At 37.7% G+C, this 18,337-nt stretch overlaps 1 protein-coding gene, 1 long non-coding RNA gene and 1 other non-coding gene across 7 annotated transcripts; 1 reads left to right on the top strand and 2 right to left on the bottom strand.

The window, feature by feature from the left end:
* Positions 1-6,408: 6,408 nt before the first annotated feature.
* LOC133732648 (G-type lectin S-receptor-like serine/threonine-protein kinase RLK1) lies at positions 6,409-9,103 on the top strand. The gene has a single exon (XM_062160236.1). It carries the CDS (start codon positions 6,463-6,465, stop codon positions 8,914-8,916), a length of 2,454 nt encoding a protein of 817 aa, XP_062016220.1. The 5' UTR covers positions 6,409-6,462; the 3' UTR covers positions 8,917-9,103.
* A 524-nt stretch (positions 9,104-9,627) lies between these two features.
* Positions 9,628-9,709, bottom strand: TRNAS-CGA (transfer RNA serine (anticodon CGA)). Its single transcript has one exon. It is a non-coding gene; the product is annotated as a tRNA-Ser (tRNA).
* Positions 9,710-10,014: 305 nt separating this feature from the next.
* LOC133732652 (uncharacterized) lies at positions 10,015-12,314 on the bottom strand. Of its 5 annotated transcripts, XR_009857247.1 has the most exons (7): positions 12,152-12,314; positions 11,881-12,011; positions 11,709-11,772; positions 10,938-11,014; positions 10,652-10,688; positions 10,449-10,538; positions 10,015-10,353 (listed from the first exon to the last, which is right to left on the bottom strand). It is a non-coding gene; the product is annotated as an uncharacterized LOC133732652 (long non-coding RNA). The 5 variants fall into 5 exon arrangements; XR_009857248.1 differs by lacking the exon at positions 11,709-11,772 and having other exon boundaries at positions 11,881-12,008; positions 12,148-12,311; XR_009857245.1 differs by lacking the exon at positions 11,709-11,772 and having other exon boundaries at positions 12,152-12,311.
* Between the last annotated feature and the right edge of the window lie 6,023 nt (positions 12,315-18,337).

The following is an 18,337-nucleotide window of genomic DNA, read 5'->3' as shown; positions in this document are numbered from 1 at the left end:
GTTTAGGCCAATATTAACAAAAGAGATTTCACCTATTCCGTTATGATTCACAACCCCTTACAAAATTCAATTTTTTTTTTTTTACTATGAAAATAAAAAGAAAACTAGAAACGAAAAAATTAACAGAAAATTAAAAGCAAAGCAAAGAAAATTAAATTTTTTTTTTTTTAAACTATGAAAATAAAGGTAAAAAACTGAAAACTGACAGGAAATTAACAGCAAAGCAAGGAGCTAGCAGCGACACGTTTGGCTAACCTCTAGAAGACCATGGGGGAGGCCATCTATGCTTCATTCCAAGCTTTGATGTATCAAAATTTGTAGGGTAAAAATCCCTCCTGTGAGAGCTTGTAGGAAAAGAACAAAGATACTTCTCGTTGAAGAATTTGGAGGAATTTGGCTCGTGAGTGGGGTAATCTTGCCCCCCAAGTGTCTTTGTTGGTTGACGAGGCATGATCTTCAATTGCAATTTGGGAGATGACGGTGTCCCAAGATCGGCTTTGTCGCCAACTGTTGCCAACTTCTCTTGATCAAAGGGATGATCATGGGTCATATCTTGCCCCCCATGCATCTGATCAGTAGCCACGTATTTGGCTTGATCAGTGGAGAAATCAGCTATCTGTTCAGAGACAATTTCATTGTCAGAAAAACATTCTTGTGGACTGTCTTCTCCATGCACAACCTCTGTGTAAGGTTGTGACTCACCAGTGAGACCCTTACGTTGATTGCCACCTATAGGCAAGTTAGTCTCAGAAACGACCTCTTCGCGAGCAGGTTCTTGACGTTCCAATTCGCCAAGTGTTTGTTGTGCCCCCAACTCGAGCCTCTTGACCGGAATAGTGAACTCATCGAGCCGTCGACGGTCCTCCGCGAGGGCTTTTCTCAGATTCTCATGGTATGCGGTAGAATTCTTTTGAAGGATATCAAGCCGCTCTTCTATGCTCGCATTCTCTGGAATGGGAATGGGCACATAGCCTTCTATCGTCGCCATGACTTCAGGAATTTCTTTTGGTAAAGATTTTCCTCTGGCATCCCAATGATGGTGAACATAAAAAGACTCTGCTGTAGTCCCACTGGGCGTGCCAAAATGTTTGGCTCCAATTTTGCTGCAGCTGGTCAACAGTCTCTTTTCTGTGCGGGCGTGCCAGCACCGTTCGGGTGCGGTCGTTGGGGGTGTCCCTTGACCTGACTTCTTTTGAGCGACTGTAGACGAGGAGAGCACCAACCTCGTCGCAGGATTCTTTGTGCCTCGTGCTGGAGGACTTTGTCTTGTGTCACCAAGTCGATACTCAACGTTGTAGGTTAAGCAGAGCGAAATCACCGGAAAGTAGAGAGAAGTACTTGCTAAAGCGTGACTTTAGCTTGGCTGGTTTGCGAGGGCGTTACCCTTGCTTGGCTGGTTCCGTAACCGTTGTGGTCGTGGTACTACAATCGGCTCCCGAGGAGACTAGGACCGAAATACGTTGACAGAGGGTTTGGTGGCACTGAAAGTCGGCTTTTGAGAAGACTAGGACTATGAGTGTGATCACCGGTAAGAGAAAGAGAAGGAGAGGAGCTGCTCTTAGAGAGGTTTGCTCTAGAGAGGCTTGGATAATCTTAGAGATTGTTGTTGTGAATTGTGTTTCATTGTAACCTCTATTTATAGGCTACCAAGCCAAAGTGTTTAGCATTAAACAAATGATAGTGGAGCATTAATTGGAGATAGAAATGATAAATTTTGGAGATAAGGAAGCATAATTGAAGATAAAGAATGATGAATTTCGGAGATAAGGAGATAAGGAGACATAATTGGAGATAAGGAATGATGAATTTTGAAGATAAGGAAGCATTTTCGGCTCCTTTATTCCTTGAATTTTATCTCCATCAACCATTCCGATTTTGACCGTGACCTCTTCATAACAAATGTTCCACTATGAGTGTAGATCACCCTGATAAAATTTTAGAGCTTTTCATATAGCGGTTGGGCCGGAAACGCTGCTGGACCTCTTACAGGTCCAGTTTTCTAGTTTTGCTTCTGCAAAAGATTGGACTGATTGTTTGAAGGCCTTCCACTCAAAAATATCTCTGGCACTCTTCATAAGAAATGATCCTTGGGATGTCTAGATTTAATCTGGACAGTTTTAGCTCATTTCGATTTCATTTGGTTAGTCTGCCGCCCCTCCTTCCTTGTTTAGCTCGGTTTCTCCTAGCCGAAGTAGGAAAATGTGCTAAAGTTGACTTTTCATGTTTACATGCTTCCATAATAGGCTTTATTTAGCCTCTAAATATATATTTCGAACTTGTCGACAATATATAGCTTGAGCCACTGACATTGACTCAATTTCTCCAAGACGTGCCTTGTCATGCCAAAATGCTCATTTTGGGTCCAAACAGCAATAATATGATTATTAAGGGACAATAATATGATTATTGAGGGACAATAATATGATTATTGAGAGGTAATAATATGATGATTAGGGGGTAATAATATGATTATTGGGAGACAATAATACGATTATTAGGAGGCAATAATACGATTATTAGGGGGCAATAATATGATTATTGGGGATCAATAATATGATTACTGAGGGGCAATAATATGATTATTGGGTATTATTAGCGGGCAATAAAATCGGATGCCGGAATCCGATTATCGGTCAAGTTGCCGGATTCCGGTGACCGGTCGCCGGAGTCCGATCACCGGTCGCTGGAGTCCGGTCACCGGAGTCCGCGGCCAGCTACTGGTCATCGGAGTCCGGCAAGGTCTCCAATGACTTCTCTCTCTAAGTGACAAAGAAGGAGAGGGCAAAAATGTCCCAAAAATAAATAAAAATAAATAAATAAATAAATAATTGGGTATTAGGGAAATGATCTCTTAGAGTGTTTGGGTAAATGGGCAATCTCTTAGAGTGTTTGGGTAAGTGGGCAATTTTTATCCTAAAATTGTGTAAATGGTCATTATCCCTAAATACAAAGGCTACATAACAATCGGATCCAAGTAATAACATGTAACTGTAAAAGTGAACTCGTAACGAATATAATTCTCAAGATTGATAGCTACTATGCGACTACGAACAGTAAATAACATGATCAAACAGGTAAAGCATAAAGATAATAAGGAGCAAAATAAAAGACAATAACAATAAAATTGAAATCTGGACTGCTTGAAAATTATTAACTATTGTTTGAAAGAAAACAAAAAGAACAATTCAAAATCGATACTAGGCTACAAGGAAAGTAAAGTAACTAAGATTGTAACTACCAGAGCAAACTAACTAAGGAACAGACGGAAATTCTTCCTAAGCAAAAGATAGGACGAAAACAAGAAAAACTTGATGGCTTGAGTTTCTGGAGTTGTGCGTGTGATGTCTTCTGTCGATGCTTCTATTTATATAGAGGTCATTGATAATCAAGCCGAGGTGGTCTTTCTCTTGAACTCAAATTGCTTGCTTCAATCTTACGAGGACTCCTAATGCATGTTAAGTAATTGATACACATGATGTATATCAAGGTCTCACGTCATCAGCTAGTATGTATGACTAATCAATGTTAATCATGCAATTAGTTTTAGCATTGTACCACGGTCATGCAGCAGAATCCTACTCCAATTCAACAAGCATTATTGCATGATTGCATTAATTGGTTTGGACGGTTTGACACAACAACCTAGCAGCTTGTTTAATCAAACGAAAACTCATCTTTAAGTCCCACTTCATAAGCTACTTTCCTTACTCGTTGCGAATACTACCCATGCATTACCAAACAGATAAAATCTTTTAATGAATACTTATCTTTCAAGTCAAGATAATTATCATCAATTAAAAATTACCCATAATTATCTCAATCTCTTCATTCATTAAACGACCACGATATGATCGATAAGCCGATATGCTAATATTGGCTATAAACGCCAATTACACGTTCAAAAAGCTCTCCACTCTTTCTGATTCAACATTTATCTTTATGGAATTCTTGTACAGATTTGAGATTTCCACTATAAATCTGCACTTGCATTATTACTTTTTTTCATTTTTCATCGGTAATTACTTGACTACATTGGTGCTGGAAACTGGTAACGGCTTCTAGTTTATCTCTATTTTGGATGATTGTCAAGCTTAATACTTTTTATGATTTCATCAGTCTTGAGAAATTAGTTGGACCAATAATACCAAGATCCCTGATATCCAGCAACCAAATTGGATTATTGAGGTTGGAAAAATGTCCTTCTGTTTGGGAGAAAATTTGAATTGTCAAAGTCTTCGTCTCCGTTCCAACTCTTAATCAGTAGTCTTTCTTTTCTAGTTGGTATGCTACTCGTTTTTTTTATTTGAAGTCTCAGAACAAGCCATGATTTCTGCCTACCTCTAATTCCTGAACTTTCAAAGGAAGCAGATGACCGTGGACCCGTGGTCCACACTTCATTAAGAAATAGGGGAGTACTAGCCTTACATCCACTCTCAACTTGCCAAGTGGCGAAGAAAAAAGCACATAGAAATTTAATATTTTTTTATTTCTTCTTACCCTCTTTAGAGAAATTTTAAATACACATCCTTAATTACTTAATGCACACCCTCAATATTTTTTATCATCAAACTTCAATCTATGCCCATCCTCATTAATAAATAAATAAAAATAAAAACAAATAACAATTCACAAAAATAAAATAAGAATTAAATGCTTTCTATATCAAAATATTAATTAAAGATATTCTTATAGAGTTAAATTTTCTCCTCGTTTATATGATATAGTCGATCTCACTTCAAGATCATAAGTGAAGGACGTCAATAGCAGATAAAATAATTGTAATCCACATGAAGAATTAGCAGGTAACTAAACTGGTTGAAACATGTTGAAAGAGATTATAAAACCATTAATATATCTTAGAGACATGAATACACCATCATCAACTTGGTTTGCAAAACAACCACCCTAGCTCATTCTTTACCGATTTTAATATTGACCATGATTATATGGATCATGAAGATATTGACATTGAATATTTTAAAATCTTAGAGGCATCAAGTTTTTCAATTACAAGAACAATAAAGGTAATAAAGTTAAGTTATTCAATCTTCTAATTAATTAACTATATACCAACCTCGTTGATGTGAGAAAGAAGTACGATAATTAGTAATCCCCACTTTAAAGTGTCAAAATTAACTAACAATTAAGTCCACAATAAATCAAAAAACAAAAAGAAGAAAAAATTATCGGGGAGAGATGAGGGAGAAAAAGGAAGGGTAGGAAAGGAAACATGGGAAAAAATTGGCAAAAAAAAATTTATGGGGTGTATATTAATAAAAGAGGGATGTGTATATATAATTACTCCCCTCTTTAATTAAAAAAAATTAAAATTAAAAATTCTTTATTTTTCACAAAATCCACGCAATTACAGAGGAATCACTTGTGAGCAGAAAATTTCTCCATTGTTTCAATAGACATGTAAAATTTTTCCATTGTTTTAATAAACATGTAAAATTTTAATTTTACAGTGAAAAACTTTACAACGAAAAACTAATTTTAATTTTAATTTCAATGCGGGCTCCGACGTCGATATGCCTGACTTAGATGTCCTTCATGATAATTATATTCACAAAAGAGAAAGGCCGACCTACATAAAGTTGTAACTTCTAAGAGCAAGTGCACCCGTAGTCAAGAAAAGGCAAAGTCGAGAAGTTAAGAATTCGACCGGTCAAGTTACTATTCACTGCCACTGGACATGGGTTTACACCCGTTGTTTTTCTTGCCCGGTCAACACTGTTCATTATTATATAATTTTAGGGGGGGTCTCGAAAATCGACTTTTTACACATATATAATTTGGGAAAACTTCCTTCATGAAAGTTATAGAGATCGTCGATATGAGTTCGTACATATGTGGAATGCAAAAATCGGAGTTTGTATGAATTTATTATGAATTTTTGAAATCTGAAAATTTTCTATAAATAGAAAAAAAAAATTATATTTTATTTCAAAGGCAAAAACTGATTCACACGCAAGAAACAACTGCGCTCCCCCATTCGTCCGTGGAGAACACGCCCTCAATCTCTGCGCAGTACCTCTGACGTCAGCCACGAGCTGCTTCTCTCCAACCTTGCAGCAGCCCAAGCCTGGGCAAGAAAAAAGGCAACGGCATGGAATTATTCTTGCCCTTGGTCAAAGAAAGGCAGAGTTTGCCTGGTTGAATTTACACCGGTGGAAGGGAGATTTGACATTTGACTGGTCACCACATCATCATTCCATGGTTTTGCCCGGGCAATCCAACACCGGTGGACTTGCTCTAGGAGGGGTCAAAGTCATTTTTGTCTCAAAAGTCAAAACAAGTCAACATCTCTGTCCAGAATGACCGATTAGTCCTTTCAAAAGTTTGAAGGAAGAAGCAGACGGCCATGGTCCACACTCTCACGCCTGATTAATAAATAGAGCTACCAGCTGGGTCGAACATATGCAACCCAAGTTGTAAATGCTCAACTACATTTGTTTTTAGATGGCTGCTCAACTACATTTGTTGCAGCAAAGGAAAATGGCTTTCCCTGTAAGGCTGCTTCTTTTTCTTTCATCACTTTATCTGGTTCCGATTTCTGTGTTTGCTCAGACTGACGGCAAAGTGGTTGTGGGAGCTTCTCTCTCTGCAACTGCAGGTAACAGCTCCTCGTGGCTTTCTCCTTCTGGCGATTTCGCCTTTGGTTTTCGACAACTCGAAAACAGTGATCTTTTCTTGCTTTCTTTATGGTATGCCAAGATTCCAGACAGAACCATAGTTTGGTATGCAAATAATGGGGATAGTCCTGCAGCTGTAGCTAAGGGTTCACTTCTGAATTTGACTGCTGACAGTGGACTAGTGCTTACAAGTCCTCGCGGTGTTCAGCTTTGGAAATCTGAGTCCATTTCTGGAGATGTTGCCTTTGGGGTCTTGAATGATACAGGCAACTTTGTTCTTGAAGATGACAATTCTGAGAGCTTATGGGAGACCTTCAATTATCCAATTCATACCGTTTTACCAGGGCAGGAAATCAAAAAAGGAGGGAAGCTTTCGTCTCAACAATCCGAGACTAACTTTTCGAAAGGAAGATTCGAGCTACGTATGCAAGAAGATGGCAATCTTGTGCTTGTCACCATAAACTTGCCAACTGAGTTTGCCAACGCGCCTTACTATGCGAGTGACACTACCGGTGAATCAAATTCTTCTACTGCTGGTACAAAGCTGGAGTTCAATAGCTCTGGCTACATGTATGTTCTAAGAGAGAACGGTGAGAAACTCTCAATCAAAGAAGCAGAGACAGTCTCAGCTAGGAGCTTCTATCTTAGAGCAACCCTCAACTTTGATGGGGTTTTTGCTCAATACTCTCACCCGAAAAATTTTACTGGTAATGAAAGCTGGAGTGTTGTTTGGTCAGTGCCAGATAACATATGCACTATGACGATTGATTCAGGTCTGGGTGTATGTGGCTACAACAGTATCTGCACTCTCCAAGGTCAGAGGCCAACCTGTGCATGCCCAAAAGGATACTCTTTACTGGATCCAAATGATCCGTATGGGAATTGCAAGCCGGATTTCATACAAGGCTGTGAAGAAGATAAGCAGAGTCCCACAAATGATATGTATGAAGTTCAGATGCTGAACAATACGGATTGGCCATTGTCAGATTTTATGCAGTTAAATCCTTCTACCCCAGAGAGTTGCAACCAATCTTGCTTTGAAGATTGTTTGTGTGCTGTTGCTATTTACAGAGTTGAAACCTGTTGGAAAAAGAAGTTACCTCTTTCAAATGGGAGAGTGGATAGCGGGCTTAATTCACAGGCCTTCATCAAAGTCAGGAAGGGTAATTTAACTCTACCAGTTCCTCAACCGCCAAATCCGGATGACAAGAAGAGGAAGAACCAGACAACTTTAATACGCGTGGGATCAGCGCTTCTTGGTACCTCAATCTTTGCTAACTTAATGTTAAGTGCTATAGTTTGTTTGGGATTTTTCTTCAGTTACCAGAAGAAACATGTGAGTCCTAACCAAAAAGTTTTGGACTCGAATTTGCGGTCTTTTAGTTATGAAGAGCTTAAAGAAGCAACAAATGGATTTAACGAAGAATTAGGAAAGGGTGCTTTTGGAGTTGTTTACAAAGGAATATTGCAAATTGGTTCTGGTGTCCCCGTGGCAGTGAAGAAGCTAAATTTTGTGGTACTAGATAGTGAGAAGGAATTCAAGACAGAACTGAACATAATTGGTCAGACACATCACAAGAATCTGGTTAGACTTGTTGGATATTGTGACGAGGGACAAGAACGGTTACTAGTATATGAGTTCTTGAGCAAAGGGACATTAGCAAACTTTCTTTTTGCTGATACAAAACCAAGTTGGAAGCACAGGATTGATATTGCTTATGGAGTTGCTAAAGGACTTCTGTACTTGCATGAAGAGTGCAGCACCCAGATCATCCATTGTGACATTAAGCCTCAGAACATTCTTCTAGATGATTACTACAATGCTCGGATAGCTGACTTTGGAGTGGCAAAGCTTTTAATGATGAATCAGAGCCAAACTCAAACTGCCATAAGAGGAACAAAAGGGTATGTTGCACCTGAGTGGTTCCGGAACCTGCCAATCACTACCAAAGTTGATGTGTATAGCTTTGGTGTGGTGCTGCTAGAGGCCATTTGCTGCAGGAGAAGCGTTGATATGGAAAATGTTTCCGAAGAGAGAGCCATTTTAACCGATTGGGTCTATGACTGCTACCTCGAAGGAGACTTGGTTGCGATTGTTGACAATGAAATGGAGGCCTTGCATGAGAAAACAAAGCTTGAAAGGTTTGTCATGGTTGCTCTTTGGTGTATCCAAGAAGACCTTTCTCTTCGACCCACTATGAGGAAGGTTGTGCAGATGCTTGAAGGAGCAGTGGAAGTACATGTTCCACCATGTCCATCACCTTACAGCAGAGCAGGCTGAAACCGACTTTGTTTAGCATTATGATGACTTCAAGAAGTTACTTTGTAGCTTTCCTTTTTCTTTTTTTTTTTGGTGTCTATAGATTATGTATTAGTAATTATAACTAATAAGTCCGTTATGATCTTGTTAGAATCTGTAAATTATGAACTTATGATCTTGTTGGGAGTGATCAAATCTTTTCAGAACACTCAATGCGTTCCATTATTAGTTGAAACTCCTAGTAATGATTAATGAACCATGGGGCTAAATTAATGAACCACTTAATATCCCAATGAACCTTGACAGCATATTGGGGTAAACTACCTAGGTTCTTTATCCTCTAACAATCCTCAAGCCTGAATAGGGTTAATACAAAGTACATTGTGAGCAACCATTATTTCTTTCCCAGCTCCACGCTCAAAAACCACCCAACTCCCTTGTCAAGGAATATGGAATGATGCCTGGGCATTTGATCACAGGGTCCATAGGATACTAATGAATATGTGAAGGAGTCGCATCTTGGAGATTGGATAGGAGTTGCCGAAGGTGGTGATGCTCGTAGGGGGCAGTGAGTTCTACATAAGGGGCAAAAGGTATGAAAATGCTCGGTATTCATCGGAATCATATTGTTGAAGGTGGTGGTGCACTGGTGCTCGTAGGGTGCAGTGAGTTCTACATAAGGTGCAATAGGTTCAAAAATTAGTTGTCTTACAAGCATGTAAAAAAGAAAAACGTTGACAGCAGGATTCGAACCTGCGCAGGCAAAGCCCAACAGATTTCGAGTCTGTCTCCTTAACCACTCGGACATATCGACAATTCCATCGCCAATTTGCTTCCTTCCTTATAATACTATATTTTATATAATTTAGATAACTTCTTCTTGTTTACATTTTTTGAAAAATATTAAAAGTTTAAGAGAGATATGGCTTCCCTGCATGAGTGAAGTCCAAATTTAGTTGCTCTGAGATTCCAATTGCCGTAATGGGTGAGTCTCCGACGAGAAATTCTCAGAGCTTTGAATCTAGTTGGCTATAGCCAGTCCATTACCTCACAGCAGGTCATCCACATGCATTGGTACAATACATGAAAATTTTGGCCAAAGTTTAGTTTCATTTAATAGAGATGAACATGGATGTATATTACTAGAAAGTAAGCCCGCGCTTTGCTGCGGGAATCATTGTTATATGATAGTTAAAGTTGTAACACAATTGATCTTTTAATGTTACATAGTAGGCGTAGTAGTATGTTTATGTTAAACCCAAAGAGCAAAAGTAGGTTTCACTCCAAAATCAGTGGCAACTGTAACTACAATCCTGTGAGGTGTGAACATTGATACAGAACTATTACTGATCATTAATTGTGTTGATGTACTCTTGAAACATATAGAACTGCTTCCAATCTCTGTAGATCTTGTAGGAATTTTATGGTCATTGCAGAAGCTATCGAAAAATGTTGAAGCTGGTAATATATAGAAACATATAGAGAATTATTTGACTTGTTACCAAAAGTTTATAAAGTGAGGTGCCAAAGTTGGAAATTAGAGAGACAATTACATGAGTTGCTGAAGTGCACCATCCACTTATTTATCCACTAAAAAATGCTTTAAGGCTTGCTAATTCATAAGAAGCAACCAGCCATAGCCCCTGTAATCAAAACTCAAATACATTCACCTACTAAGAAGCAATCCAAAATATATGAAGTATAGAATAAAAAGACGCATCTTGCAAAGTTGCAGAATTGCATGATAAATTTGTACCATGCAGAATGGCTTTCTGGGCTGCTTTCTCAATCAACTGCAGCACCACAGAATCCAATTAGACTCGAACAGATTGCAGGAATGCAGTAAGTAAGATATCAAGAAAATTGATCCGTTATCTACTAATGTGCATGCGGAAGACAGTTACATCATTCCTGCATGAGACTTACTACTCAAATCAAATCTTACTACCTATTAATTTTCATCAAATCATGATTATTTCAATATAAGCTGTTAACTGCCTAGTATATACATGAAATCAAACCGAGTAAACAAACCAACTCACATGTATGCAAATCCTTCTTGGCATATTCTGCAGCTAATCAACCTCCATGCTCATCATGAATTGCAAAATCTGCACACCTGAACATTCAAATTTCGAAACTTTACGAAACACCTCCCAACAATACTTCATTCACAATACTACATCAGACCTAAACAGTGAGCATAATAAACAAAACCAATTATCATGATGTGCCTTGACCCCTTATCCTCTGCTGCTTCAGCTTCAATTTTAAAACTCATACTTTCTTCACATCTGAATTTGGCTCAAACACCATGAAATATCGCTTGCAGTACATGATACATACTTCTCTACTCGATGATCAATTGATTATAAAAAGAAAGGAGAAAGACAATTACTATATGTTACTGTAACAGAACGTCCCTTCAGCTATGAATGAAATTCTATTCAACCCAGAACCCTTCAACTATGAATGAAATTCTATTCAAGACCTCAAAGCCAATGCTTCTTTTGGCTACTGACATATGTGTTATAAAGAATAAGCACCATTGCCAAAGATAGATCAAATCTATGGAGATGAGATTTTGAGATGGGAGTTGTTTAATTTTCTCTTGCCCATTTCCCATGTTAGTAAAAGTCATATATAATGACTCAAATTAATTAGGAGAAACAAAACCTATGAAGTCATCAAAACACGCAAGGCAAGATTGGATCTTTATGGTCAACAGATGATCACACATATTCGGAAGTAGGAATCAAAGACAATTTTCAGCTAATCAATTAAACAAAAATAACTACAATCAAATACCACACCTATTCTATTTGTTTTCAACCCAATCTTCCCGTCATAAACTCGAACCACTCAAAACGCAAAGCACTGAATACAAAACAAAACGAAACAACATCGATTATAATAGCTACAAAACTGAAACAAAAAAAAAAAAAACCAATTCAAGAAAATCAGTTAAGAGTGTGTTGTTGGTACCTAATTGAAATCCCACCAAAGCTTTCACGATCGTTGACGTCGATGGCAAAATTTGATCACACAGAACAGCGAAGATGAAGCTCGATTCGCCTATATACTGAAAGGATATAGCAGCTAGCGCAGGTCTTCTTCTTCCTCACAGCAAAAGACCCAATCAAAAACCCATAAAAATTCAAAACCGCCGACAACAAAAGACCCAATCAAAAGCCAAACAAACCACACAAAAACTAACAAACGCAATAGAGCAGCAGAAAGGAGAAAACTTACGAACCTGCACCCACTCAAGCTACAAAGTCGATCTTATCAAAACAAAACCAGATACCCTTCTCTCGCTTTCTGCTCAAACACGACAATCACTTCTTTTCTTTTTCTTCGTTTTGTTTTTGGTCTGACCACAACTCTTCTATCGCGCAAAAAAAAAAAAAAAAAAAAAAAAAAAACTGCAATGAGCCCAAATTGTTTTAGGTCTGACCACCGCCCTTTAGAAAAAGACAGATCTTCAATGGCAAGTCGTAAATTACCGAAAAAAAGGGGCAAAACCGTCCTTACAGTCAAACAGTGATATGAACAGTGCTATCTCTAGGGGCTTTAGTATATGTATAATTTACTTTATGAAAGTAAATTTGATTGTATGTAGAATAAGAACACATTGGATACATTAGCTTCTTGTTTTGATTGCAAGTCTTGCCTGTGTTCAACTTGTTAAATTTTTTAGCCAATCATGAACCCCAGATTCTTTCTTTTATCAAAATTTAGTCATTGGTATGGAACTATGGTGCATAATTTAATAGGAAAACTCTAGGTTCATGGCTAAGCTGAAAGTTATTGATCCATTTTTCGAAAGAAAATATGTTAATACTTGATGAGAATTCATTAAGTATAGACTAGATGATAGTTTATACCTTGGACTTTATCATAGTTTATAGTGTAGATGGTCAATTTTGTTTTGTACTGTGATTACTTAAAGTTAAATGTTAGCAGCTATGGAGAGGTAGTATTAGTAAGTCTATTAGATGTTTTTTCAGATACCATTTAGAAGCTGTAAGTTATGATCTTGTTTGGAATGATAATGTTTAGAAACAAGTGTTATTAGAAGTTGAAATTTTATTTATGAAATTACAGCCACTCATGAGGAAGAGAAGCAAAAGCGGAAATTGTGAGAAGCCTGAGCTTGCTTCCTCCAAAGTTCAACTGCACAGCTCATTTAAGGTCCACAGCATTTTGGGCTAAACTTGGTGCTTCATCCCGTAAACAAACCATCATCTTTTCACAGGTCAGGCTTCTTTCCCCAGTTTCAGAACATCAAATGTGTCATTTCTTATATTAATCCAGAGTTAGACTCGAGAGATTGAAATTTGAATTCTTAGATTATAAGCTTCTAAAAGCTATATTTGTGTTCTAGTAGAGTATATTATTCTAAATAGAAAGAGAAAAATTGTTCCCTGGTGATTTTGGAAAGTTCTGGCCCAACTTCAGTTTATTGAATTGAGATGAATATGGAATTATGGATGAATATTTCTCTGTTTTTTATGCAATTAGCTTCTTCTGTTTTTCTTTTTAAAAATTTTTTAGTCTTGCTTATGTTCCATATTTGTTTACCATTTTGTGTCAATCTTGAATCCATGAAGTTTTGTTTTATTAATTTTCAGTCATTGGTATGGTATTATGGTGTATAATTTAGTAGGAAACAATTGGTTCATGGCTAAGTTGAGATATGTATACAGTTTCACTACATGATAGTTTATAACTATCAGTTAGACTTTGTGATAGCTCCTCTGAGGTGCTCTGTGATTGCCCCAAAATGCAAATAATCATACATTCACTTCCATCACCTGTCATAATATGTGCCGAAGTCAAACATGGAAATCTAATCATCCAAAAGAGTTAACCTTATATTACAATTGAATTGTAACCCTATTGTTGAGAATGTGTATAACTATAACTCTCACATTGGATAAATATAACTTTGCTTATGGGTTTATAAGGGTTTGGGCCACTCCATCCATTGTCAATTGGTTTTGGATGTGAACCCCAAATTATTTTATCATGGTATCAGAGCGGGTTATCCACGTGTTTGGTTTCAGCGATGGCCACACGTGCTCACCGTCACCCAATATAACTTGTGTATAACTATAACTCCCACATTGGATAAATATAACTTTGCAGAATGTGTATAACTATTTCAAAGAGGCCTTCTCTGTGTATAGGGATGTATCTCACAGCAGATTTACACATCCAAAAGCTCTTCACTCTTTCAGTGATTCCCACACACTTTTCCACCTCTTCTAAATCTGCACTTGCATTAGCCTTTTTTCTTTTTCAAGTGTCAATCGCTTAACCACATTAGGGCTGGCAATTTGCAATGGCATCGTCAAGTGCACCACTACTTCTGCTACCAATTTCTATGTAATCCAGAACTAATAGTAACATCGCAGTGGGCGCTTCTCTCTCTGCAGAAGGTAACTCCTTGTGGATTTCTCCATCCGGTGATTTTGCTTTTGGATTTTGGCAAGTTGAAAACAAGGATCTTTTCTTGCTTTCTACGTGGTATGCTAAGATGCAAAATTCTACGGTATATTAATGTATCAATACATCAAGTATAATAGATTTGATACAGAGGTAGACTGACTCCATACATAAGTAGACTAGCTTGATTTTATCTAAAATTAGTCTACTCATGTTTCAAGCTAGTCTACCACTCTAACGAACCAATCTACTTGATGTATTGGTACATTAACGTACTGTAAACGAACCCTGCTAAGATACCGAACAAAACTGAAAAATGAAAATCAAGCCAATTCAAGGCCCAACCCCACAGACCCAGCAAACCAAGCCAATCCAATAGGCCCATCCAGCCCAATCAAAAAAGGGTTTAATAGGTATTCATTACTGTTACTAGTTGCCGCCAGGTTTGTTGGGACTTCAGACTACATAGAAACCCAAAGTTACGTTCTTTATTTCACCGGAGAAACCAAAATGTGAGAGAGATTTCTTCTCTTCCATTGCTCTCTTGCACCATTGCAATGGACTCCGGTTAGCTATCAATTCATGTTCTTTATTTCATTGCCTTTATTTATTTCATTGATTTCTGTATACAAGAATTTTCTTGTGTGTTCGATCATCGAAGGGTCAACAATATGTACATGGTCGTAAAGATAGTCCTGGATGTTACAATTTTTTTTACCCCATAAACAAAGTTCCAAAGTCTCCCACGAGAAATTCTCGGAGCTTTGGATCCGGTTGGCTATAGCCAGTTTAGTTTCATTGAATAGAGATGAACATGGATGTTTTTATGAAAGGAAGTTGATTACATGTGGAATAAGAACACATTGGACAAATTAGCTTCTTGTTTGATTGCAAGTCTTGCTGGTCTTCAACTTTTTTAATTTTTTAGCCAATCAGGAACCCAAGATTCTTTCTTTTATCAAAATTTAGTCGTTGGTATGGAACTATGGTGCACTGTTTAATAGGAAAACTCTAGGTTCATGGCTAAGCTGAAAGTTTTTGATTCATTTTTCAAAAGAAAATATGTTGATACCTGATGAGAATACATGTAAGTATAGACTAGATGATAGTTTATAATACCACTTGGTGACTTAGACTTTTTTTATGAAACTAGAAAAAAAAGACTAACTAGAAGTTTATGAAATTCAGTAATTGCTGCTGATGGTCACTGAAATAGGTGAAGTCCAGCTGGTCACTCTCCCCATTTGGCTATCGGAAAAGTGGAACATCAGATCAAGGATAAGTCGCCATGAAAGTCTCAGAGCTTTTGGAGCTGTTTGATCTCTTCAATGGCTAGTTCATCACCTCTTAACAGTTCATGCTTCGTAAGTCTGTCGCACTTTCAAAAGATACAGTTATGATAGAAATCTTTCTAAAACAAAACCAATGTAAAACATGGAGGTCTAATTATCTCAGTCATAAAACTTTCTTAAACTTTCTTGGATTATAAAAGTTAACTTCCTAGTTCCTATCCTATGCAGAATGCATTGTACAAGTCAAATCTTCTTCTCTTTTCTTTTCCATTGGTTTCTTTTCTTTTGGGTTTAGAAGTATCAGAGTTAACTCTAAGCATCGGCTTTGGTCTAGTATTCTAGCAAGTAGAGTTTTCAGTAGCATTCCTAGAATGGTAAACTTGACCAAATATTGCCGGCCTATTTATGAAACAGATTAAACTAACCATTGGTTAATTCTGGCAGTTGAACTGTAACCGTTGAGAAGTTCTTAGCACAAATCCAATACTATAAGATGTGGCAACCTATACAAGCCCAAAATATAAAAAGATGCAACTCTATTAGGAAGAGGCTTCTCTCTATATATTATGATATAGGGATGATTCTCTCACCCATTTACACGTTCAAAAAACTCTCCCCTCTTTCTGATTCAACACTTTATCTTTATAGAATTCTTGTACAAATTTCCACTATAAATCTGCACTTGCATGATTACTTTTTTTCTTTTTTCATTGGTAATTACTTGACTATATTGGTGCTGGAGGTAACGGCTTCTAGTTTACCGAAATCTCTATTTTGGATAATTGTCAAGCTCAATATTGGTACCACTAATTTCATAAGAGTGATGAAATTAGTTGGACCAATAATACCCTTAACTTGGTAATCCAGCAACCACATTGCATTATTGAGGTCGGAAAAATGTCCTTAATGTTTGAGAACAAGCATAAATTAACAGAGAGAGGGAGAGAGTAATTGTGTGTTTATTCTTCTCACAATGGAGGGTTTATATAGGAATACAAAGCTAGTGTGAAAGCTCTAAGATATTATCATTTTGGTGATAATCTTCTCTTGGTTGATGAGGGCTGCAGCTCCACATACTTGTCTTCAATGATGATAAGTGTCATGCTGTTGTTCCTTGTCATAAAGTATGTCACACAAGTCCTCATACACTCAAGTACCTATATTTATACACTCGAGTATCTATTACATGATATAGACATTTATACTATGACTCATACTATGACTCATACAACATGACTCATACAATATGACTCATATATACTACAACACTCCCCCTTGGATATTTCATGTCAATAGTATTTGTCTAGGCCGTGCGCTTCTGAGTTGCCTCGTTAAAAACCTTGCCAAGTAATAAAACCCTGTGGGAAAAAACAACCTTGGTCGAAGGATAAAAAGAGCACAACGCGCGTTTGAGTGTGGAGTATGTTTCTGGATACTCCCCCTGATTTAGACTCCCCCTGAAGATCGTGGGAGTTCGGATAACCTTCTCAATCCGATGCTCTTCACATGTTTCTCGAAAGGGGATTTTGGTAGCGACTTAGTAAATAAGTTCGCTACATTATCCTCTGATCGGATTTGATTTACTTCAATATTTAGAAGTGTTTGTTGTTGCTGATTGTAGAAGAATTTTGGCGATATATGCTTGGTATTGTCGCCCTTGATGAAACCTAATTTCATTTGCTCAATACAAGCTGCATTATCCTCGTAAATGCATGTAGGTTCATTTGTGGTAGACTTCAAACCACAAGCTCCTCGAATGTGTCTATTTACAGATCTTAGCCATATGCACTCTCGCACAGCTTCATGTAGAGCAATAATTTCTGCATGATTTGAGGAAGTAGCAACAAGGGTCTGTTTTGTGGATCTCCAAGATATCGCGGTGCTCCCCATGGTAAAGACATAACCTGTTTGGGAGCAACCTTTGTGAGGGTCAGAGAGATACCCTGCATCAGCAAAGCCCATCAAAACATTATTATTTTGATGGAAGAGAGAAGGAGAACGTCGGCCACCATGAATGGTGTCGCCGGCGTCTATATTACGGAAGGTGGCTTTTTGCCTTGTGGGGTCTGATCCCATGCTTCCGTCTTTTCTTTTCTCTCTGTAGGGATAAAACAAGCCCATATCAATCGTACCTTTCAAGTATCGAAAGATTGTCTTTATACCAATCCAATGGCGGCGTGTTGGCGCAGAACTATGTCTAGCTAACAAGTTCACTGCAAATGAGATATCCGGTCTTGTGCATTGAGCTAAGTACAATAATGCACCTATTGCACTTAGATACGGCACTTCAGCCTCTAATAAGCCTTCGTCCTCATCCTTTGGACGAAACGGATCTTTTCTGGGCTCAAGACTACGGCTAATCATGGGAGTACTCACAGGCTTTGCTTTATCTTCATTAAAGCGCCTTAGTAATTTTTCAGTATAAGCTGACTGATGGATCATAATCCCATCACTACAGTGCTCGAGTTCTATTCCGAGACAAAACCGTGTTTTCCCAAGATCTTTCATCTCAAATTCAGATTTCAAATATTTAGCAGTTTCCTTTAACTCATCTAGAGTTCCAATTAGGTTCATGTCATCGACATAAACTGCTATAATTGCAAATCCTGAAGTTGTCCTTTTAATGAACACGCATGGGCATATTTCATTGTTAATATATCCCTTCCCAATCAAGTAGTCACTTAGACGGTTATACCACA

The sequence above is a fragment of the Rosa rugosa genome, chromosome 2 (assembly GCF_958449725.1).
Source record: "Rosa rugosa chromosome 2, drRosRugo1.1, whole genome shotgun sequence".
NCBI lineage: Eukaryota > Viridiplantae > Streptophyta > Magnoliopsida > Rosales > Rosaceae > Rosa > Rosa rugosa.
Note: the sequence above shows the minus strand (reverse complement) of the source record. Positions and strands in the feature narration are given on the sequence as shown.